At 36.2% G+C, this 25,313-nt stretch overlaps 1 protein-coding gene across 1 annotated transcript in view; it reads left to right on the top strand.

The window, feature by feature from the left end:
* The window catches only part of LOC131434090 (uncharacterized), a 31,174-nt gene extending 10,710 nt beyond the window's left edge, over nucleotides 1–20,464 (top strand). The window contains exon 3 of the mRNA XM_058600737.1: nucleotides 20,351–20,464. Within this exon, the coding sequence (XP_058456720.1) occupies nucleotides 20,351–20,464 (114 nt within the window). The remainder of the gene's footprint in view (nucleotides 1–20,350) is intronic.
* The last annotated feature ends 4,849 nt before the right edge of the window (nucleotides 20,465–25,313 follow it).

Here is a 25,313-nt window from a genome sequence, read left to right as displayed (position 1 = left end):
TCTAGACTGCATCATCGTAATAATAAGAATTATTCGATATTGGACAATTGTACCAATATTAATCTTTCCTAGCCACCACAACATTTTGCTTATCAACAGAATAATGTTCAATGATTTCCAATATCTTCGCCTCGCATTTATAGTATTTTCACATAACCGCTGATATCATATAATATTCATATATCACTTGACATTCCATACAATTCAATGTAAACGCATAGCACAATTTCAGCATATACATTGCAACCATAATTTGAGTCAATGTCTTGAGCTGCGATAGAAAATATTGTTCTTAGGAAGGATGCATTAATAATGTTTTTTTCCAAAATTCATATCATAATCAATTTATTAAGATTATTTTATTTTGAAATCGATCACCAACTCTGCCCAACAACTTGTACCGTGCTGCGACACAAGCCGCACGAACCGCTCTAGGCACGAAAAAAAATCATAACAGCAACTTTTACTGTGGCTCACATCGCACACACGCTGCGCTCATAAAAAATCTCGTGCGCTGTCTCGTGAGACCAAAGCGCACGAGTCGCGCGCAGAAGAAAATGCGATGCTCTGAAATTTCAAGCAGCACATCCCGTTTCTATGTGCTCGCTACGCGTCTCGTACACGCTTTTGGTTTGCTCTTTTAGTCGGCGCTCACGCTCATAGGATTTATATGCGACACACAAATTTTCGGTGCGCTCTCGCTGTCGCATTTGTGCACGCATTAGCATTCGGAAGGCCTGACCATTAGTTGTGAGATCTGCTGTTTTATACATTGGCTTTAACGATAAGAAGAATACTGGTATAATCACTCCTCATGTTCACTCCGCTAGAACAGAATATTGATTCTCAGGACTGAATACTAAGCAAACCGATGTGGTGGCTCGACGAATGAGAGGCCTTTTGACACAATTCTTGAACGAATATAGCGTTCATGTCAAAGTTAATGGACACAATATTTAATAAAAGGGTAATTTGAACTTTCGAATGTCCAAGTATTTTTCATTTTATCGCTAATTCGTTAATCGAAAATTGATGCTGTCATTATCCTGCTACGAACATTCATCAAACACGATTAAGTAATATCACTAGCGGTGAAGTAGATTATGGACAACCGTTCAAAATTAGTTTATTACCTTCGATAATCCCTAAGGATTTGCTATTAAATTTTAAATGTCTTCAGTACAAATAAGTCTTAATATTCAATGATAAACAACAATCCCCGAGGGCTGCTTTTGGAAATTTGTGGGATCAATTCAAAGTATTTATCTTGGTCATCTCTTTTTCATCCATCTGTTAATTTATTTATTTGTTTATTTAGGAGCAAGGGAAAAGCCTGGTTGGTTCTCCTTCTCCAGCAGGCATAAAACATTCTCATCTTTTGTATCAACAAATAACATTTGACCAAATGATACATAACGAAATCTTTAATTACCCTTATTTAAACTACAAAGCCAACTAACAACTATTCATATTGACTAATTATCCTAATAAAACTAGCGGGAAAAGATTTGGAGAAAACGGGTTTAATGGCGTTACGAGATAAATTGGAATTAAATCCACCAGAGCAAGTATTGAATACGCGACATATACTCGAAAACGGTTCAATGAACCCATAGTTAGTTCTAGCACGAGGAATTCTGAGAATTAAACCGCAAATTACGCCGAAGAATGTCAAAACTTAGCTGTTGTAGGAGATCTGCACTATCAATTCGAGATTGGATGAGGTCCGCGACGAAAACAGCATTTTGTGTATCACAGCGAACAAATAGCAAATCGAGGTGTACGAGCCTACATCGATTTTCGTAGCTTGGAAGATTCAATGGATCAGCAAAACGAATGAACTTGCGCTGGACAGCTTCAATGCGCAGCTTATCAGTTTGGTAATGTGGTGCCCAAACAACAACAGCATACTCCAGTGTAGAGCGAACTAGAGCGCAATATAACGATTTCTGGCAGTATATGTTATTGAAATTTTTTGAGATGCGAAAGATGAATCCTAGCATCTTTAATGCTTTAGAGAGGGTATATTCTATGTGATCTTTGAAACTAAGTTTTGAATCCAATAACACTCCTAGATCCTTAATTGATGTGTCCCGTTTTAGTACAGCTTGCGAAATAGTGTTATCATACATGATCGTGGTTCGTTTACGAGAGAAGAAGATAACGAAGCATTTGAAGGCGTTAATAACCATTCTGTTGACGTTGCACCAGTTAGAAAATACATCCAACTATGACAGCAAGAAGTTTGAGTCTTTCAGATATTTGATGAGATGAAACAGTTTGAAATCGTCGGCGAATGATAGCTTCATGCATTGCAATGCGAAATTGAGATCATTTAGATATAGCAGAAATATGAATGGTCCTAGATGGCTTCCCTGAGGAACACCAGAGCTCACGATGAATGATGGCGTAACGCAGTCGCCAATTCTCACGGTCATACTACGACCAGTCAGATATGATTCAATCCAATCCATCATCCCACATGTCAAATCTTTAGTTTGAGAGAGATCTACAATCTCTGTTCAATACACTGACTCGAAGGATGAGATGGCAAACGGTGCATTCGTTTAGTTTTTGCGTAACAAAAGCATTGAACATATCCACAATAATTCTTGATGATATTTCTTCTTCGGGACGAAGTTATTGTGTTGGATATGAATTTGTCGTAATTCGTTTATTGTAAGCCAAGTAATCAGTAAAATAATGGAAAGAAACATGACGTTTGGAAACTCTGCTGTTCGAAAACACAAATTTAAAAAAATAATTTCAGGCGAGACGAAGTTCGACGGGTCAGCTAGTTATATATAAAAACTATTCAAAATGGCGAACATATCGAGCATCTCCCGAGACTGCAGGGCCGTAGCCAGGATTTCGTTTCGGGAGGGGCCGTCAGATAAAAAACAATGTTACTGCAGATTGCTTGTGTGCCTAAGTCTCGATGCGCCTTTTACAGACGTTTTTAACAAACACTTTAAACATTTGCACTGAAACTGTCATTATTGAGTATTTAAATAAAGTTGGTGCTGAGCCCGAGAGAAGGTTATTGTATTACTTTTCTTGACGTTTACTGTCAATTCAATTCGCAAAAGACAATAACAATGTGCACTATATGGAGCATGAGAACATTAAGTACAACATTCCAGTATATATGGAAGATAGTGCTATAGAAGTGCGTGTGCATGATCTTCCCTCAAGCGTCACCAATTCATATATTCGCAAAACTATATCCCAATACGGAGAGATTCTCTCTATCGAAAAAGAAAAGTGGAAGAATTTTTTCTCCGGTATTCTAAATGGCGTACGTTTGTTACGCATGCGCTTGAGGAGGCCTATACCTTCTTATGTGACATTCGGTCAGGATACAAGAATACCGTGCAAATTACTTGTTACCTATGACAATCAGATGGTCACATGTTAATATTGCCAAAAATCTGTTCACTACGGTAAGCTATGTGATAAACCGGACAAGGAGACAACTATACCAAAGGACAACGGTGCTCCCTTCACATCAACCCCAAGCAATCCCAGTACACCTGTGACAGCCACCAACAACAATGAAGCATCCCCTTCAACGAAACCATCAGTATCCCCTATAGAACAAAGTACACCAGTTGCAGTTAACAACTTACCCTCCAACCAACCAGCAATTGCAACCAATGAGCAACAAGGTGCATCTACAGCAACTAGCAACGAAAAGAGGACGGAAATCGACAACAATACCATCGATGCGGCAATGGATGACGAGACGAACCACGAACGAAGTGCCCCTCAATCCTCGCACGAGGGAAATGGAAGCTCCTCTCCCCCTAGAAACAGGGTAACAACGAGATCCAACTAAAAGAAAAATATTTAAAAAATCGGCACAATCGGCCACGTAAAGCTTGTATGCAAATAGGCCTGAATAAAAATATCCATTAAAGAAAAAAAGTATGAGTGGGATCCAGCGGTACTCTGCAGAATCTTGTCCAACTATGGCATACCCGAATATTATTATTATTGTCGTTTATTTGACATAACCTACTCTTTATGAAGTCTTGACACTGTCCTGTGTAGATCAGATTTTTGTTTTCGTTTCTCCCCAATCATTCTCATCAATTAATTTTCCAAGAGGATATTCCATCCCGTTCCTTTCGTCACGACATCTACAATTTGTTCTGTCTTTTCAAGGTTGAGTGAAAGTTTAATAATTTGTTGCTCGCCGTGCCTTGACATTTCACGATTGTTCCACATCGTCAACGTTTTTCAGCCAGTGGAACTTTTCAGTTTAGTATTCCAAAACCTTCCGGAAGATCGTTGGTACAAACTTCAGGGTCAACTTGTGATTGATGTGATCCGCCTTAGATGGTAATTCAAATTACTTTTGCCTGAGGATTGTAGAAATCTTGTTGCATGTACCGATCGGTATGCAAGATCAGTCCTCTGCCAAAGTTAGCGAAGTGTGGATTATTCGCACTGTTCATTGCAGCCACAATTAAAGATAGTTTCTCGAGTGCGTCGTCTGACCGAGCAGTTCAACCACGACCAGGGACTCCCCTATCGAATCGTCTGCAAAGGTCCTCAATAAGCGGTCGTATTTATCCCTACGAGTGTGGGTGAAATGCCAGTAGTACTGTGAAGAGCGAGCACATAATTCAACCCTCTTTGTTTGAAAGTCTCCATGGTGGGATAGGATGTTCCTTGAAAAACAAAAGTCAATGAACCAAATTCAACATTAGCCAACCATTATATCTTAGAAATCGATGATTTACTTGCTCTATAAATATATTTTATTTGCCAAACAGGGTGTTTAAGGAATGTATCTAATAGGTAGGTTCGATTGATTGCTCGCAATAAACCAGGAATTGGCGACTTAACTCTTCTTGTTCAAATCGCTTAGGTTTCCATTAGGCCTCCATTCTTCCCTTATTTTACGAAATATGTAATAATATAATTTATACGATCTCAATTGTATCATATTTCACATTAAAGTGTTTGAATACACTTCAGCAATAGTACGTCAAGCAATACTTGATCTATTTGAAGTATTTTTTAAATATTTTTTGCATGTCAAAAGAGTTATTACATACAAACCAATTCGCATCCTCTCATTCTGCTACTAATGCAGAATGAGATAATACCCAGTCGACGCCGTTCTATTGACCTAATTTCATCGTATACACACAGGGAGGCATGAGATATAAACTTGTGAGCACTAAGTTATCTCACCTTATAACGACCTTTTGTTAGATAACTGTTGTCCTTAAACGTTTTGCTGAATCCCTGGAGAACCAGTTCCATTGGAGGATCTTTACAACAGACCAGTTAAAAATGTCACGGAGGTCTCTCCAAGATTTAGACGTTTTACGAGTTTCCTCTTGTCTTTTGCCAGCGAAACAATTTCGCGCTCCTGGATTTTTTTGGCTATGCTGGCTAGCGGATCGTTTCATTGACGTGACCTCTGAAATTTCTTCAGTATATGCACTTCCCAACAGAACTAAGAACGATGCCTAACTTTCCGCATTCGTGAAACCCAGCTCCAGCCCTTAGATGACAATCAAGAAGAAAACCAGATACTCCGCAGCACTTGAACTAATATCGCACAGTTATTCCTGGCCGTTTTCTACCGCAGAAAGGAGCTGCATTTTCGAGAATCGAGCTCACTAGTCACTAACGCATGACAACGACTGCCATTTTTGTTTTCTCGCCAACTCCAAGAACAACTTTTTCACTTATACCGTCTCTCGCAAGCAGAGCTTAAAATTGTCACACATTCTCAATGAAAGAAACCATTTCAGCAGTCTCATTTTCAATGTTTTACTGTCTCATTCGCAAATGACCGACACCAGAACAAACGAAGAGAGACGAAGCATTTTAGTTTCTCATCGAAAAAATGAGAGAGAATAATTGCCAACGTCACTCTTTCCTCTATGACAAGACGAAACCAAACTAACGTCTTCAGGTAGCAACAGCAGAATTGAAATTTTCATTCTTGCATCGGTGTATTGAAAATATGTGATGCTTGGCTATAAAAAGTGACTAAAATATGACAAATCGAAGTAATTACATCCCAGAACTTCTTTGGAAACCAAAACTACTACAAATTCGAGCACCAAAAGTTAAAACTGATTGTGAAACCTTTTTCTGTCATTTTCAATTCTCACAGCTTTGGTTGAATATCGACACTGAATACTATAGGATTTTCACTGAAAACTGCAAATGACTGAAAGGGCAAATGAAAAAAAAACACAATTTTGAAACTACTTTCCCGTTTATGTCATTGACTGGACATGGATTTCGTTCTCATAGTTTGCAAGCGAAATTGAGAGTGACAATAATTTCTTGTCATTTTCGTTTATTTTTCAGTCAATGAAAATGACTTTTATTAGCTCTGCTCGCAAGTAAGCACTTTCGTATTTTTCTTTAAAGATGCCGAGCAAGGAGCGACAAAACCAACCATTTTCAGAATCGACATATTCTTCGTTTTCTTCACCTGTGACCTGCAATTCGCATTCATATTTTTCGCATTCACAATTCGTACTCATTTTTTCCTTCGACTGATGCCGCTTCTGGAAGTTTCTAGCAGGCGGATTTTGGCCCTCACGTGTGAACTAGAGAGAAGTCAGGTAATTTTTCTCCTTTTATTCTACTATTCAGATGCAGTTTTTATTAACCTTTCAATTTAACTCGAAATATTATACTGGATGTAACGAACGTTACAGAATAATAGGGATATTTTTTACCATCAATTTTAAAAACTTCATTTTCTCGCAAACGCTATGTGGATCATGTGTTGAGTGTACAACAATTTTCCTCTCGGGAAATGAAGCCAGTCAATGAAAATGTGCAATATGGAAAGCGGTTAAATGAATACGGTGTGTTGAATAAATCAGAAATGTGAAACACGCTTTTTAGATTTTCTACCTCCTTGGGCGCATTCAACTGTACGATTCGATGCTTACAAGCAAAACCAAAAGTCAAAGGTTAGAAAAACTTTTGAGCATTTCACTTATATTCATAACGCGTGCGACTGAGGAAATGGAATTACTTCTTCCAACGAGAATGTAAATATAAGCAGTTTCAAATACAGAAACGCATGAATGACAAAAATGTCTTTACTTCGAGTGAGTTGTCAAATTTACTGTTGAACGAGAACTGATTGAATTGCTTATCAAGTTTGTTTTTCACTTGGAGTGAGTGTCATACAGAAAATATGCCCCGTATTCAATTTACCTCGCTTAGTTTGATTTGTTCAAAATATGTAAATGGAATAAGTCTGAGAAAACACACTCGAAGTACATTTAAACATATCTACCTCTTCCAATCCTCGTCGTTCTTTGCAGCTCAAAGAAACGGTTCTTACATAATATCTACCGTATGCTGTTATTTTGAACGAAACTTTAAATGGTATTATATCTTAACACATTATATAGCAATGAAAATTTATTCCTATTTTAGTAGTATCTGTAAAATTTAGTAAAATTAATCACAGAAATCTGTTTTTACGAGTTTTCTGCCGCATAATATGAATTTTATTTCGAAAGCACAAATTTTATCCACCGTGAAATGCCAGCTTGGTCAATACAATAAAACCGACATGAGAAGTAGATATCCGATAATAATTGGCAATCCATTATGGAATTGAAAAATATTTAACTAATTCCTATAGCATAAATATTTTTCGAATGTCTTCGGCAAGCGCGTTCCAGTAAATTGGAGTCATCTTACTTGAAAGATATTCGAATTTTAAATTTTCTTGGAACATTTTTGTAAATTTATGATTAAGATTGATAAAAAAATAATTTGAAAACGATTTATCAAAAATAATGCTTAAGGTGAAATGTAGCGGAATATGCGCGTCGCGTTTTTGATCAATTATTCAAAAACTAGACCGATTTTCGAAAAACTAAAGAGACTTAAGTTTTTGCAATTAAATTTATCACAACTAAGTAGTCTAAGAATTTTGTTTACTGTTCCGCTTTACGGGATTGATTTAAAATTTTAATTTGAAGCAGAATTTCCCAAAGAATCTGAAATTGCAACTCAAAATTATAAAACTTTAGCCAAAATAACCGAAATTTGAGAAAGTTTACAAAAACTTTTCCGCATTTTTTCATTGCTTGCGCGCTACTGTTTCCTATTAAGATGGTGTGAGAAATGCACGGTGGGTACGGTAGCATTATATCGTGAGCAAAAATTACATATCAAATAATGACACGAAATTATGCAGCCTTGGCCTTTGTGTTAAAATAAGAATGAGTTGATCACTATAAAATGGGTATTGTAAGAAATCGTTAATTTTCTTAGCAACTGTTGTGTATAATACTAGTAATGTCGAAATCTCTTTAATTCAATGCATTGATTTTGCTGAATCAATAATGCATGGCTGTGTAATATAATATAATAGGTATTACTTCAGATTGTATCAATTCATAATAGCTAAACTAAAACTTCAACCTTGACAGAATACTTTTTTTCCCCTTTATAGGCTGCTCTGGCCGAGGGGGGTGGTTACAACGATCCACACTTTCCATACCGGACGAACTAGGCTATGGTGCCCAAATGAACACTAGTAACGAAGGAGGAAACCGGCCTATCATTGATAGGTTCCCTCCAGCATGTAACCCAAGCGACAGATTCCTTTACGGTTATCAATTTGCAACAAAGATACGAATATCTTCTATTGCAAGTTATAATAGGTATTACTTCAGATTGTATCAATTCATAATAGCTAAACTAAAACTTCAACCTTGACAGAATACTGAATGAAATAAATAACAGATCGGCTGAAAAGTTCGTATCGTTTCTATGAGAGGGCGCCACTAGAATTAAATCCATACCATTTTCAGTTAGTACCAACCTTCAAAAGATACGTGTATAAATTTGACAGCTGTCTGATTATTAGTTTGTGAGATATTGCATTTTGAGTGAAGCTACTTTTGTTATTGTGAAAAAAATGGAAAAAAGGGAATTTCGTGTATTGATGAAACACTACTTTTTGATGAAAAAAAAGTGCCGCCGATACCAAAAAATGGCTTGATGAGTGTTATCCAGACTCTGCACCGGGCGAAGCAACAATTCGTAAGTGGTTTGCAAAATTTCGTACTGGTCATATGAGCACCGAAGACGATGAACGCAGTGGACGTCCAAAAGAGGCTGTTACCGATGAAAACGTGAAAAAAATCCACAAAATGATTTTCAATGACCGTAAAGTGAAGTTGATTGAGATAGCTGACACCCTAAAGATATCAAAGGAACGTGTTGGACATATTATTCAAGAATATTTAAATATGAGAAAGCTTTGTCCAAAATGGGTGCCGCGTGAGCTCACAATTCAAATACAAAAATGGTATCGAAAAGTTGGAAGATCGCTATAATCGCTGTATCGCCTCTGATGGCAATTATGTTGAATAATAAAAACGAATTTTGGCAAAAAAATGTGTGTTTCTATTAAACGATACGAACTTTTCAGCCGAACTGTTACATGCCAAGTATTATCGTTCATGAAGAACTTTTAAGAAAATAACATTTACAGGGTCCGGCACTCGAAGTGTAACCAATTAAAAAGCCCATAAATTCAGTTTGGAAAATTACTTTTACTTAATTCAAAGTACAAAATGTGTAAAAATAATACAAAATTCAGAATCAATTCACTTTTGCTCGATATGACCACCTTTTGCCTTGACTTGATGACTTGAGAGAGCGAAGGAGTTGCTTCGTTTGGCCGAAAGTGGTCAATTTCCGAACATTGTATTTTCTGACGAGAAAATTTTTCCAATTGAGCAATTCGTAAACTCTCAAAACGATAGGGTTTACTTGACCGACCGTTCATACGAGAATTTGAGTCATCGATTGGCCACCAGGAGGCAGCACCCGCAACAGATAATGGTTTGGGCCGCTGTAACCGCAGATGGGCGCTCTCCAATCGTTTTCATCGAGCCTGGCGTCAAAGTAAATGTGACATATTATCGGGAAAGTATTCTGGAGGTTGCTTTGAAGCCGTGTGCAGACAAACATTTCGGTGGCAAACCATGGACGTTTCAGCAGGACTCGGCACCGAAGAGCTTTGTGAAAACAAAGCTCGAGTGAACCAAGAATGGCTAAAAAACAACGTTCCGAACTTCATCAAGTCCACACAATGGCTCTCGAATTCACCAGATGCGAATCCAATGGATTATTCTCTTTGGGCCATTTTGGAGAGCAAAGTCCGAACTAAAAGATACACCAGTCTCGAGGCGCTGAAAAAAGTTATTGTCCGCGAGTGGGCCAAAATACCTGCAAGTCACATTCGGCCAAACGAAGCAACTCCTTCGCTCTCTCAAGTCATCAAGTCAAGGTAAAAGGTGGTCATATCGAGCAAAAGTGAATTGATTCTGAATTTTGTATTATTTTTACACATTTTGTACTTTGAATTAAGTAAAAGTAATTTTCCAAACTGAATTTATGGCCTTTTTAATTGGTTACACTTCGAGTGCCGGACCCTGTATATAACTTGGTGCCCGAACCAGAATTCAAAAATATATACGTTCATGGAAAATGTATCATTATACTGAATAGAGGATCAGAACCAGTGCCGTAGTTGTTCAAATTTCATTGGTTAGTCGCTGACTTTGTTGATGGGGCGCCTTGATTTCCGTGGTACAGGGGCGCATTGCAATTGACTGAAGTTATATTTGTATAACGGGGTTTGTTGTTTCTTCATCTTCGTATTTTTATATACAACAGTTATATAGTTCTAGTATCAGACTTATTTGTTGCGAGCGGGGTGCCGTATTTTCCTCAACAACAGCTTTTTACCACTTTTGTAAGTTTCCTGAAGCTCTATAGTTGCCATACAAATCAACCATGAAGACTCATTTGCAACAGACATAAGTGTTATCATAATCTGAATGTTAATGTTTCTAAGTACCCAGGTGTTGAGATTTCCACTTTCTGTATTCATTATTCTTTCAAATAATAGTTCCTATTGTGTGATTTTGAGATAGAGTTCAAAATCTACTTCTTCAAAACTGAGTCTTTTTATATATTCAGGCTTTTGGTTGCATTGAAAGCATCTTGCTGCGCAAGTTGCGAAATTTCTATTGATGATTTCCATATAGAAGAGAAAAAGTATCTGTCACGATCAGTTTCAGTTTGTGTCATGTGTGCCACACACCGTGCGTTTGAGATATTCATGTTATTTCAATGTAACTTAATTTAGTTAACCGCGCGTGTTTGCCGTGAATCATCAAAATCCAGTTGAAATTGCATATATCACCATATGCATGATACTTGAAAATATCAGATCATGCTTAACATGCAACCTAAACTGATTTAGAACATGAAATAATCGATAATGTTAAAGGCCCCGTGTGTAGAGGAGGATGTACTGAAACCAATTGCCAATTGCACTAAACCTGTGCTACATTTTTTGCACCGATACCACTTCGCAGTTTGAAAGAAACCTGTAAAATTCAATTGAATCAGATGTAACAAAAAGTATCCATCAGAAATAACAGAAATGTTCGAGTGATTTGAAAAAAATGATACAAGAAATTAATCGAAATAAAAAAGATAACCTCGATTAATAAAACTAGGATTTGAACCAAGAACCTTTTGATTACAGAGCGTCCGTTTATTAATTAAACCACAGAAACACATATCTGCTGGTCAGGTAAATCGTATATATAACTTCAAACGGTCGTACTAGTTACTCGTGTGGAAGCGGTAAGTGAAATTCATGCGCTAAACATGTTTATTTCAATTAATCATGATGGAAAATACAACTGATAGAAAGAAAAATGAGAATTATTTATTTTAAAGTTTACTCCGCATAAAAAAAAAACAGACAATAAATTTAACATTAATATGTGAATAGATTTTTTGAAATTTATGTTACATTTATTTGAAAATTGTGTCTAATGCAGATTTCCGTTTTCACTGTTTGTGTAATTCCATTTTATTAACACAGAAAAAAATTGTAAATGTTACGCTGTATGCGTTTAGATGTATCAATTATTCACTAAGCAGGTATGTGCTTCTGTGGCTCGGTCGATTATCTGACGCGCTTTGAGATCTGATGCTTGTTTGTTCAAGTCGCGGAGTTTGTTATCGATATTTTGTTTTTTATTTCATTCGTTTTCAAGCCATGTAATTTTCAAATCACACAATTAATGTAATTTTCAAATCACACATTCATATAAATTTGTTTGAAACATGATATTTCTTTTATGTGCATCTTGTAAGATGTAAAATCACAAAAAAATTTTGAACTGAGAAATTTTCAGATATTTTACTGTATAAATTGTCAAATGACGCAAAAATTCCTTTTGTAATGACTTAATGTGGGATTGAAATGAAATTTATTAGTTCTTACTGTAATTTGAGCTTGGTTAGCAAGTGGGACTATATAAATTTGCATGAACCATTTACTCATCAGCGGCTTGGGTGACTCAGTTACCATTGTTTGCTCTATGAGTTTTTATTTTTTGTTCATATCGTTGAATTCATGCCATATAATTTTCAACACTCACAACATTATATGTTTTTGCACGTTTTGCAAATTCTGTGAAAACTTATTTCAATCCTAGTTTGTTTAAAATAGTAGATTGAAGACGGCATTCATTCCTAGCAATTGTACCGGATTGTTCTTCACTGTATTAAGCATATGTCTCAATTCCACGGTTCATGGCCCAAAATCTTGTAATAAGGAATAACAACTGGCTTGTAAAATGTTCACTGAAAATATCTAGTCAGTGAAGTCATATCAGTATACAAGTGCATAAGATTTTGCGATTTCTCTTAAATTTGCATTTGAAGGAATTGTAGATACCATTTTTCCGCGCTAGACGATATTATAATCCAGTCTACACTAGTTCATTATCAATATTTTGGCGATTATTTTCCATTTTAGTCAAATTGCCTAAGTGTATGCAATTTCGTACTACGCGTCTTGTACACAAACGAGTGTACATTGACAGAAAATACCGGCAAACAGCTTTTCGAATTAATACAGCTTGTCATATCATTGAAAAAAATCATAACGTATTCAAGCGGCTATCATAGTCTATAGCGTTAAAAGGGTTAGATATTCTGAATTCGGGAGAACCGGTTATGGAAGCCATCATAGAATTTTTTTCGTTGTTACGAATAAAATCACTAAAATGTAAATTCCCGATGATGTTTTACCACCTATTCTATTTTTAGCCATTGTTCGCGGTGTTTTCAGTAATGTCAGAGCAGATCAATAACTGATTATGCTTTTCAATTTTGTTTTTGTTATTTGGCAGTAAAATTAAACTGAGAAGTTTTGTTATCAACTAGAGAAAATCCATATCTCTTTTCGATTTCAGTATACTTTTCGATATTATAGGAATATTTATCTGCTTCTGATTATGATTTTTTAATTTTTAAGGCGTCCAATACTAAGCTAATTGAGTACCCGATAAATACGAATATCACATCAAATTCAGAAGAAAATGTTTATTTTAGCGCAAAGTGGATAGCTTTTTAAGAAAATAAATTCCATTTATTGCCACAATATTAAAAATTTCATAACTATTTCCCACTAATGTCACGAAATAGTAACAGAAATAGATACTAGTAGTGAGAGGAAAGTGCGGTGCTATCTCTGTTGTACTAGTACAGGTGAATCATTTTACATCTTACAGATAACTCATTTTGTTATGTTACATTTAAATAAATGGTATGTTTATATTTACATATATTCTTAAACTTTCAGCTACGTTTAGTTTCCATCGGTTAGATGCTTAACATAAAATTTCAATGTGATTCGTTGTAAGCTCATAATTTTTTAAGCATGTTCAACTATTTTTGACTTGGAATGATAACCTTATCTAATTTCTCCGAAGCGCACTTTGTTTATATGATCCGGATTTTTTCAAAGTATCTCTATGGTCTTATGTAGATCCTAGCATTATTCATACGGAATACCAAATTCAGACCTTTTAGTTTTGTTTTGGGCAGATGTGTAATATCATTGCTGGAATCTATTTAAACTATTTTCAAATTTTCTGATGGTTGGGTTGAAGTAGTAAGTGATTGTTTTTTCAACAGTTTTTCTTTTTATCAAAAATTGTTTGAATTGATTGCTCCGAATATCCATTGACCTTTCCAATATAGAGAATTGTTTTTTTTCTCGTTTCTTACCGCATTTTTTCCATGGGCTAGGTTATGCATTCAATGAATCATATGATGAAAAGCTACCATTTTATGTTGATGATAATGATTAGAAGTATATCGTATAATATTTTCCGTATTAGTTAGCTTTCTATATATCAAAAAGGATATGTTTTCCGTCTTCCTTGTGATGAGAATGTCCAAGAAGTCTGCTATTATTTGCTTCACAAGTACATTTAATCCTACATTTATAGAAATATTGAACCTCAAAATGATAAAATTTCATCAAGTCTCATCTCTGAAGCATATAAGAAATTGGAAAATACCAAAGAAATCCCCATCAGTTCCATTCATGTGGTAATTAATTCTACTATACCGACCTTCTACTAAACAATGACGAGTTTGAAGAAAAGATGCGAGTATTTATAAAAATTCAGCTCGTTCAAAATTATTGAATTTCATCATTTCTTGCTCAAAACATCATTATTGTCCAATTTTTTAATAAAGTCAACGTAAAAGCTGTTAATGAAGATTACAAATAGTTATAAATGCTAGTCTATTTTATGTTTGAATATAACAAATGTTACAAAAATTGTTGTTAAGGCAGCACTGCTCAAAGCTGACTTGTTCATTGCTTCCTCCCGAGATTCTATTTATATAACTCAAAACAAAGAAATAATTTGCGCTCCATGTATGCTTTCGAAAGCTTTGTAGTATTAGGTAAAAAAAGTTCGCTTCGCACCCAGATGTCAATCCTGAGACACTCCTTACTATTTAATTCTACTGAGGGCGCAAATCATTATGTATATTCAAGCTAAATAAATAGCATATTTAGCTTGAATATAAATAATGATTTGCGCCCTCAGTTGAATTACATAAAGTATTTAAAAAGATTTCCACCATGCGCCCTGGAGTTAGCTTTCAATTCTCCTACCGTGATTTTGCGCCCTTGAATCATTCCTGAGGCACCCTTCCAAATTAGACGTACATTTTTTTTGCTTGAAAAGAAGTTGAATCATTTGATGTATTTTAAAATACTTGCACCCTGCGCCCTGAAATCATTCCTAAAGCGCCGTTCCAAATTATCCTTACAAGATGTTATTTATTTGGCTTGAGAAAAAATAAAAACTTGCTTCCTCAGAAGGATGATGGATTATTATATGTATTCAAGATTACTTTCATCCTGCGCCCTGGGAGCAATTATATGGGCGCCTTTTTTAATTATCCTACTGTGAGTCTGCGCCCTGGAATCATTTCCAAGGCACCCGTCCAAGTTATCCTTACAAGATGCTATTTACTTAGATTGAAAATAAATAATGATTTGCGCCCTCAGAAGGATAATTTATAATAATCAAGATGACTTTCATTCTGCGCCCCGGAAGCAATTATTTGTGCGCCTTTTTCGATTCTTCTACCGTGAGTCTGCGCCCTGGAATCATTTCCAAGGCGCCCTTCCAAATTATCCTTACAAGATGTTATTTATTGAGATTGAAAATAAATAATGATTTGCGCCCTCAGAAGGATATTTTACTATAATCAATATAACTTTCATCCTGCGCCCTGGAAGCAATTATGTGGGCGCCTTTTTAAATTCTCCTACCGTGAGTCTGCGCCCTGGAATCATTTTCAAAGCGCCCTTCTAAATTTTTCTTACAAGATGTTATTTATTCAGATTGAAAATAAATAATGATTTGCGCCTTCTGATTACTTTCATCTTGCGCCCTGGGAGTAATTATATGGGCGCTTTTTTTAATTCTCCTACCGTGAGTCTGCGCCCTGGAATAATTTCCAAAGCACCCGTCCAAGTTATCCTTACAAGATGTTATTTATTTGGATTGAAAATAAATAATGATTTGCGCCCTCAGAAGGATATTTTTTTATAATCAAGATTACTTTCATCCTGCGCCCTGGAAGCAATTATGTGGGCGCCTTTTTAAATTCTCCTACCGTGAGTCTGCGCCCTGGAATCATTTCCAAGGTGCCCTTCCAAATGATCCATACAAGATGTTATTTGTATAGATTGAAAATAAATAATGATTTGCGCCCTCAGAAGGATATTTTACTATAATCCAGACTACTTTCATCCTGCGCCCTGGGAGCAATTATATGGGCACCTTTTACAATTGTATTATTATTTATTTTGCACCCTTCAGGTTACTTGAATCAGTCATTATCAAAATTTCCAAAAACAATTTTTTTCGGTTGCAGTTTAAAGAGCTGGTTAGTCACTGACTAACTGTGACTAACCGCAACTACAGCACTGCAGAACATAATTTATTTTGTACAATCTCCATATACTTGTATTAGATAATAAAAAAAACTTCAATAAATATCGGCCCTTATTACCGGTATCACTACACGGTGAAAATCAAGTGAGTGATTGTGACCCTTATTATCGGTATCACTCCACGGTGAAAATCGAGTGAAGTGAGTTTAGGTCCTCAGTACGGAAGTCGCTTCAAAGGCAAAAGTAATTGATTGGATGAACTTGATGTCATTATGAACATCACGTCACCAACATTTCGTTGAAAAAATGAGTTTTTTCCACTACAGTGATCACTTCACTATGCGTGATACTCAGAGATGCCAGATATTTTCATTGAAAATCTGTATTTCTCACCATAAATAATCTGTATTCATCTGTATTCACTAATCATATGAAATTTCTACAATAAAATGATAATGATTTCAATGGGTTATAGTTATAAAATAGTAGATTCAATGAGCATTTATTCTTCAAATCTTCGTAAGTCATTGTCGCACTCACAGGAATATTCAACGACGAAATGTAATAGTTCTTCCAACAAAAACAATTGCATTGTAATTCCAAAAACTTATCTAGTTTGAAAATGTTGTGGAATTCCAACGTCCAATGTGCAACGTCATGTCAGGTCGTACAAGTCTCAGTCTGACAATAAAGTTCCTTGATACCACGACTTCCTTGAATATCAGATCAAATTATAATACAAATGTATTTTAGTGTTCACTACTTGGTTCTTCATCAAATATTTGCACAAAATATTTCCATTTTAATTTGTGATTTGTCCGTTGATTAATAAACTTTTACATCACCACTGCAATAAAATATTAATAGATAGCTCAGACGGAAAAGTTTGATTTTTTTCTTTCTTACATTTGGCGAAATCTGTATAAATCTGTATTAAGTTTAAGAAATCTGTATAAAATCTGTACTCTGTATTAAGTCTGTATGCGAATGTGAAAATCTGTATAATACAGATAAATCTGTATAAATGGCATCTCTGGTGATACTGGTAATAGGGAAAATCAAGTGAAGTGACATATGTGAATGTGAAAGTGGAAGTGAGAACGGTAATCAGCGCCAATGGCCTTGGTATTACATTTATTGTGGAATCTGACCATTTGTTCAGCAGACTTCTCAGCCAATTCTTAGCGTACATCAAGTGTAGCGGAAGCCTATCGACACAAAATTCTAATATAATCACTTTCTACTTATTTGAAGGTAACAATGAAAGTCAATTAGAATAGAATATATTGGCAGTAAATGTCTAGTAATTTATTTTAACAGTGTTCTATTCGATAATGAACTTCGACGATGCTTTATCATGCATGTCAAGTGAATGTTTTTACATAAACTTCATCTTATCGGTGTGAAGGGTCTGGTGAACGGGAGCGGGTCATATCGCCGAAAGTCGTTTCGTGTTTATTTTTTCATTTTCACTTAATAAACGGAAAATACCACCTTAATTTGCCTGATAGGTACACCTATGCAATTGCTTTGATGCTTACTAGCTAATAGTCAACAAGTTACCTTGGGAACAAGGGTGGCTTTTATTGTATCAAAGAACACTCACCAGCAACTCTTCACACGATTGAATCAGTGCCATCAAAGAGACACGGATATCATCGCAACAACAAAAACCCGGCATGGCTCATTTAACCTAGAATAGACACCAGCGCGAGAGTGAATTTCTTTCGATGACATTTCTGAGAATCAAAGGTTAGCTCGCTGCTGTGGGGATTCTCTCTGAAGCAACAAACGGTTGCTTATTCTCGTTTCGCGATCCGATTCTGTATGGGCAGTGGATAATTGCTATAGAATCATTTTGCTATTGCCGCTTATTCTAACTATGTACATGTAACCTTTGTATAAGTTGTGTCTATGAAAATGTCTGTGAATGTTTGACACAAGGGTTTTGAAATGTTGCAATCTAGTATGAGAATCATCAAGTTGAATCATTGATTCGATTTTCTGCGATAATTGTCAACTTTCGATTTTCTCTTGGGAAATTCCACACAGCAACGATCATTATCAGACTGTAATTTTTTTAAGGGCCGTGAAATACTCAGAGTATGCAATGGAGCGAAGAAATGTAGAAAAATTCTCTCGCGGTGCATGCATTGAGAGATTCGAGTTCTTGTAGCATCTTCGGATTGAAAATGTTGTATACAATATAGATAGCAATATAGCAGCTTCTGTCAAATTTTCGGCAATCACCAACACTGCTTGGGAACTACTTTTTGAGGTTCATAAATCTCATTCTTTATTCAAGAGTACAACAATCAATCATTATTCAAGAAGTACAATGGTAGGTCAACAAAACGGGCGTTTAACGCTATTATCTTTCGTTTGTCTTTAATTTAAATTAATTTTAATTACGATTTCAAGACGATTTCAGGATTCGGCAAAATGACCCTTTCAGCGAAATGGCTTTCGGCGAAGTGACCCATTCGGCAAAATGTCATTCGGCGAAATAACCCTTTCGGCGAAATGGCTTTCGGCGAAATGACCCTGATCCCTGGTGAACTACTGTCAAAGATACCGAAATACTTGAATGTGTTCTTGTTTTCAATCGTTCTTTGAAGGAGAATTCATGCTTGTTACTGAACTTAAGCATATACATGGTAAGCATGTTAGTCAATACATATACATATAACCTTATGTTAGTCAATCATAATTACTCATGATTCATAGTTCTAGTGTAATAGTGATTACTAACAAAACCCATTACGAATCACGGAGTTTTTTTTACAGGCCAACTAAACGAGTGGTAAGCACACTGCGTTCAATCACTGAAAATATTCCTGGTTTCTATGTGTCGGTTTTTCTTGTTATGCTTTGTGCGACGATTCGGTCAACTCAAGCGGTTAACATTTTGCGCGCCTTTTTGTCTTTTTCATATAGAAAGGTTATGCAATCACTGTGAAAACCGACTTTTGAACCGAGGGCCGAGTATCATATACCATTCGACTCAGTTCGTCGAATACGCAAAACGTCTGTGTGTGTGTTTCGTGTGTATGTGAGTATGTGTGTATGTAACGTTTTTTGCACTGACTTTTCTCGGAGATGGCTGAACCGATTTTCACAAACTTAGGTTCAAATGAAAGTTCCTGTAGTCCCATGCGTAATTCCTGAATTTCATCCGTATGAGACTTCCGGAAAGATAGAGTAAAGTCTGTTAAAAATTTTATACCACTTCCGGAAATATAGGGTAAAGTCTGTTAAAAATTGTATACCATCACTGAAAAGGGTGAAAAATCGTAAAAAAATTTCTAAATCGACCTCAAATCTTCTCCAATTGAAAGTTTTTATCAGTAGACGGTCAAACAAACCGATTTCGGTGATTCTTTAAAGAATCGAAAATTATTTTGAAGAATATCACAGTTTTAGTATGATTAATATGAGAATGTCATCATTACACCACTAGGTGGATTAAAAAGGTTTTTGGACTACATTTCACCTTTCAACATAAAACTTATCTGTTCACGCTTCAACACGTTAAGCAAATAGGGCGAAAACAATTTAAAGAACGAAATTACATTCCGTGAAACTTTGATTATAAATTTGTAATTGTTATCGTTTGCGATTGTATTTTAATGATGCATTCAAATATATGCATTTTATATCATTTGTGGATCGAACATATATTCGTTTCCGTCTCGAACGAAAACGATAATAATTTCCTGCAATAATTATTATCATCTACAAATGAAAAAAACATTTCTCATTTGCAACATTTTGTGATGATTAAGTTAAATGTTCTGGGAAATTAACCGCTAACTAACTGCGACCTTATTCTTTAGAAAAATATTCAAACATCAAGGAAGCTCGAATTTCTGTACAATAGCGATGAGTCTACATACATGCAAAACAAGTTTCAAGCATGTAGCGGTAATGCTTAAAGCCTGGCGAAGTTCTGCGCCGACATATATTCAAATACATAACATGACACCAACTAAAAACGATAAATCATTGTAACCATCTGCCTTCACACAGTCACCATCGTCATCATCGCAGCACAAAATGGGGGATATCGAGCTTCGAAGCGAGCGGAAGCTATGCTTCCGAAAAAACATCAAATCCGCTGTTAAGCCGTTGTGCTATCTTTAATAGTTTTCTGACCCGGAGGAATGTAGTTCCTGAACTGAGAATCATCCGCCAAAAGTGAGCACGCGTTGCAACATTTTTTATTTTGTTAAAAGAAGATCCGAAAGGGACCGCAACCGTATCTCATATCGAAGATCCGCACGAACGTTCGTCTCTGTAACGGACATCGAATGAAGCAAGTGAAACTTTCAGTTCGTTTGTTTTTCACAAAAAGCACTAGCTCGACCTGAGCTCGATTCCGGTCAATAAAAAGCAACATATTTCATGTGTTGTTCCCTTGAGGACGCCACAATTTAAAAACCGGTTGAAATTCAGTTACCCAGTGACCCGAAAATAACAAGTCCCTCCTGAAGAATAAATTTGGGTGAGATACCGCACCATTTTTTTGTTTCGATTATAGAGGTTTTAACCTTGAGGTCATGTGCTTCTTCCAACCAGACAACTTTCTGACCCTTTGTGCGGGCTTGGGAGTCGAACCTAGGCAGGCTGCGTGAAAAGCATCGACTTACCCGCCAACCCGGAAATGAGAAAATAACTCATTGTTATTAAAAGTTGATGGATCGCAACATTGATTATTGAATAAAAAAGCGAAAAAAAAAAACATATTTTGACATCAGTTTTCGATATATTGTAGAAAAATTACATTTTTATGCATTTCACTGATTATATTAAAGAAAATCTTAGTTTCTGTGAAACGCTCGCACTTTAGACTTGACATTCTTCATTAAATTCTGCACAGTTACTTTTGTGACTTTCCTGGTGGCAGCTGTCCAGTTTTTTGTGAACTCCTGCATGTTTTGGGACACTGTACCTTCCTTCCGAAAATGCCACTTGACAATTGCCCAATACCTTTCAATTGGCCGAAGATCCGTGCAGTTCGGTGGGTTGATGTCCTTTTCTACGAATTGTGCGTTATTTTTTTTACAACCACTGTAGAACGGAGTTGGCGTAGTGGGCTGAAGCCAAATCCGGCCAGAAGAGAGGAGGTGCCTTTTGCTTTCTGTACAGTGGCAGCATTCTCTTCTTCAAACATTCTTCCTCGTACACCTTGGCGTTAATTGTGCCCTTCGTGAATAAAATCGACGACCGCAAACCACAGGTACAAATTGCTTGCCAGACCAACACCTTCTGCCCAAACTTTTCCATCGCCACTGTGGTGTCAGCGTCATCCAGGTCCTGGTACACCGATTTCGTATAATATTGCGGTCCGGGCAGCGCTCGAGAGTCTTCCTTGGCGTAGGTTTCGTCGTCGATCAGGATGCATCCGTCTTTATTCTGTAGAATCCGGTTATACAGTTTTCGCGCTTTTGTTTTCCTGATGTACTCAACCACTTTTAAGTCCCGGCCGGGCTGACTGGGACCCGTTTTCCTACCGGATCGGGGCAAATCCTTCATGGAAAGGGTCTCACCGAACTTCTCGATAATATTTTTGACTCTGGTGTGGTGCACTTTCACCCGTTTTGCAATTTCGTTGTACGTGACACCACTTTCTGAGCACCAAGTGTGCAGAATTTTCTTTCGCGTTTCCGGATCAATTCGACTCATCATTGAAACGATAAACCGTACCGAAATCAATCGATTGCGCAGCTGTTATTGACATGTAAACAAACATGTCACCGCAAAACACGCTGCAAAAAATTAAGCCATTTCCGAGTAATAACTGTTTGAATGTTGCTAACAACTTATCGATACACTCCTTATTATAAATTAAAAATAAAGTTTTTTATAATATTTCTAATTGAATACAAAATACAAATCTAGGTGAGACTCCATACCTCAGAGTGGGAAACCGCACGTAGAAAAAGAGGCTATTTACATTTTTGTCTTTCTCATATAGAAAGGTTCAATCACTGTGAAAGTTCGTCGAATACGCAAAATATTTGGATGTGTGTGTGTATGAATGTATGTATGTAACATTTTAATGCATTCACTTTCTCGAAGATGGCTGAATCGTTTTTCATGAACCTAGATTAGTATGAAAGGTCTTGTAACCCCATATAAAGTTCCTGTGTTTTGTTCGAATCCGACTTCCGGTTCAGGAATTACAGGGTGATATGTGTAAAAAAATGAAAATAAGTGCACGAACTTTTCTCAGAGACGGCTGAACCGATTCTCACAAACTTAGATTCAAATGAAAGATATAATTGCTTCATACTAAGTTCCTGAATTTTATTTGGATTTGACTTCCGGTTCCGGAATTACAGGGTGACTAGTGAAAAAAATCCAATTTCAAATTTCTTCCTCACTTTTCTCAAAGATGGCGTAACCAATCTTAGCTTTAAATGCAAGGTATCATAATCCCAAACAATAATCTTAAATTTTATCAGGAACTGACTATCGGTTCCGGAATTATAGGGTAAAATGTATTATGTAATTTTATACCGTCATGTAAAGCGGCAAAACAAAAAACGTAAATCTACTTCTAATCTGGCCTCGGAACTACTCCAATTGGTTGCAATTATCAGTAAACAACCAAACAAATCGATTTCGGCTATCCTGGTTCCAGTTTTTCGATTCCGGAAGCACAGGAAATAGTGATTATATATTCCCAAATGGATCTCACTCACTTTTCTCTGCGATGGCTTAACCGATTTGCACAAACTCATGTTAAGCTGAAAGGTCTTATAGTTCCATATTGAATTCCTGAATTTCGTCTGATTCCTACTTCCAGTTCCGGATTTACAGGGTGAAGATAGTTAAAAAAATTTATACCGTCACTGAAAGCGGCGAAGTACGTGAAATAATTTTTAAACTCGCCTCAAAACTATTCCAATCGGTAGTCATTGTCAGTATACAGCAAAAAAAAATATTTCGGCCTTCCTGGTTCCCGGTTTTCGATTACCGACCGGAGATTATGACCATAGACTCAAAAATGGATCGAATTCATTTTTCTCGAACTTCAATTATACCGGTTCCCAGACTCTGGTTTCGGTAGTACCTGCAATAGTGGAACTCACCTCACTTCGTTTCCTCAGAGATGACCTAACCGACCTGAGTACTGTTTTACTCTGTAGGTTATACTAGTTTATGGACAATCCTTTTTATTTTTCAAGAATCAAAGAAAATTATTTTGTAGAATACATCACATTTATATATGAGAATATGTTAGATATGAGAAAGGCATCATTACACAACTAGGTGAATGAAAACAGTTCATTTCAAGTTATCTAATGAATGTTTAATATTCCTATACAAAAAAAATTATCATTGATTGTTGTGTTTCAACTCAAAAGCAAAAATATTCATCAAGCAAACATAAGATACATTTTCATGTAACGCATGGGCTAAAAAAGTCCCGGGCCTAACAAAGAGAACACGATTTTTTTGGTTCAAAATTAACTTTATTCATCAACGTAATCGCCATCAATTACAACGCAATTATTCCAGCGCCGCTCTAACATTTCAATACCACTTTTGTAGAACGATTTATCTTTTGCCTCAAAATAGAACTCAGTTTCAGCGATAACTTCTTCATTGGTACGAAATTTCTTACCGGCGAAAAAAATTTTTTTTTCAGATCTGCGAACAGACAACAATTGCTGGTAGCCAAATCTGGGGAATACGGTGGATTTGGGAGCATTTTCGAAGTTCAATTCATGTAGTTTTACCATTGCTTTGATTGACTTGTGACACGGTGCGTTGTCTTGATGAAACAAAATTCTTTTCTTTGCCATATGCGGTCGTTTCTTTTCAATTGCAGCTTTCACACGCTCTAATAACGGTATAGAATATTCACTGTTAATTGTATTTTCTTTATCAAGATAGTCGATAAATATTACACTACGCACATCCCTAAATACCAAGGTCATGAACATTTTGTGCTTTCGGATGCTATAGACGAGCTTCAACAGTTGCTGTCCACTCAGATAACGATCGTTTTGATTACGGAGTGAAGCGATGAATCCATGTTTCATCCACTGTCACATATCGACGCAAAAATTCCGTTTTGTTACGTTACGCGGCACCCACTTTCAACAGAGCTTTCTCATAGTCAAACGCTCATGCAATATAAAGCGAGAACGATTGGTTTTTTTTAAACGGTAAAAATTTACGGTGTCTGATCAACAAATTTTTATCAAAAAATTGAAGTTCTGCCAATAAGGGTTTTAGCTGTAATTTCGTCAAATTCACACTAACAAATTGTACACCAAAATGAAGACTTTGAGTTAAGGTTAAAAAAAATTATTTTAAAAATATTAAAGAGACGTTTTTCTTCTAATTTTAGTTTTTTTTTTTTTGGATTTCTGATTGTTGAAATAGTATTCAACTTTTTATCACAGCACATATTTTTTTAAAAGTGTTCAAATAATTTCCTACAACTTTTCTTGGACACTATTTTTGTACAATTTACAGTTTCCGAGTTGAAGAAAGGCGATTCAAAAATACATACGCCCTTTTAAAAAATCAGTCTTGAGTCGAATTGGTCTCTATATGTTCCACTTTTATATGTTCCACTTTTACTGTTCATACGATAAGTGGTTCTCCACCCAAATACATCATATTAACAAGATATCCAGCTCTCACATTTCCCGAACACATTATTGGCAACATCCTTTTTTGCGAACATGACGCCCTCAGGTGTTCTAATTTGCAGAATCTTGCTCAACTATGGTAAGCTCGCGCACTTTTTCTTTCCAGTCATCCAGAACAATTAAGTGTCTTATTATTATTGTAGTTTATTTTGCCCTGTATTTGATTTCCATTTTATTTAGTTAAGACACTGTTCACTTCGTATCAAACTTTTTTTTCTGTTTCTGTTTTCAGGAGGAGCCAGGGCCCCAGGGCTGAGCGGCATTTTTTGCAACTTCTCATTGTAAAGGACCATGTGATGGACTCGGGGGTAATTTAAAAC

The sequence above is a fragment of the Malaya genurostris genome, chromosome 3, assembly GCF_030247185.1.
Source record: "Malaya genurostris strain Urasoe2022 chromosome 3, Malgen_1.1, whole genome shotgun sequence".
Taxonomy (NCBI): domain Eukaryota; kingdom Metazoa; phylum Arthropoda; class Insecta; order Diptera; family Culicidae; genus Malaya; species Malaya genurostris.
This window is presented reverse-complemented; position numbering and strand designations above follow the sequence as displayed.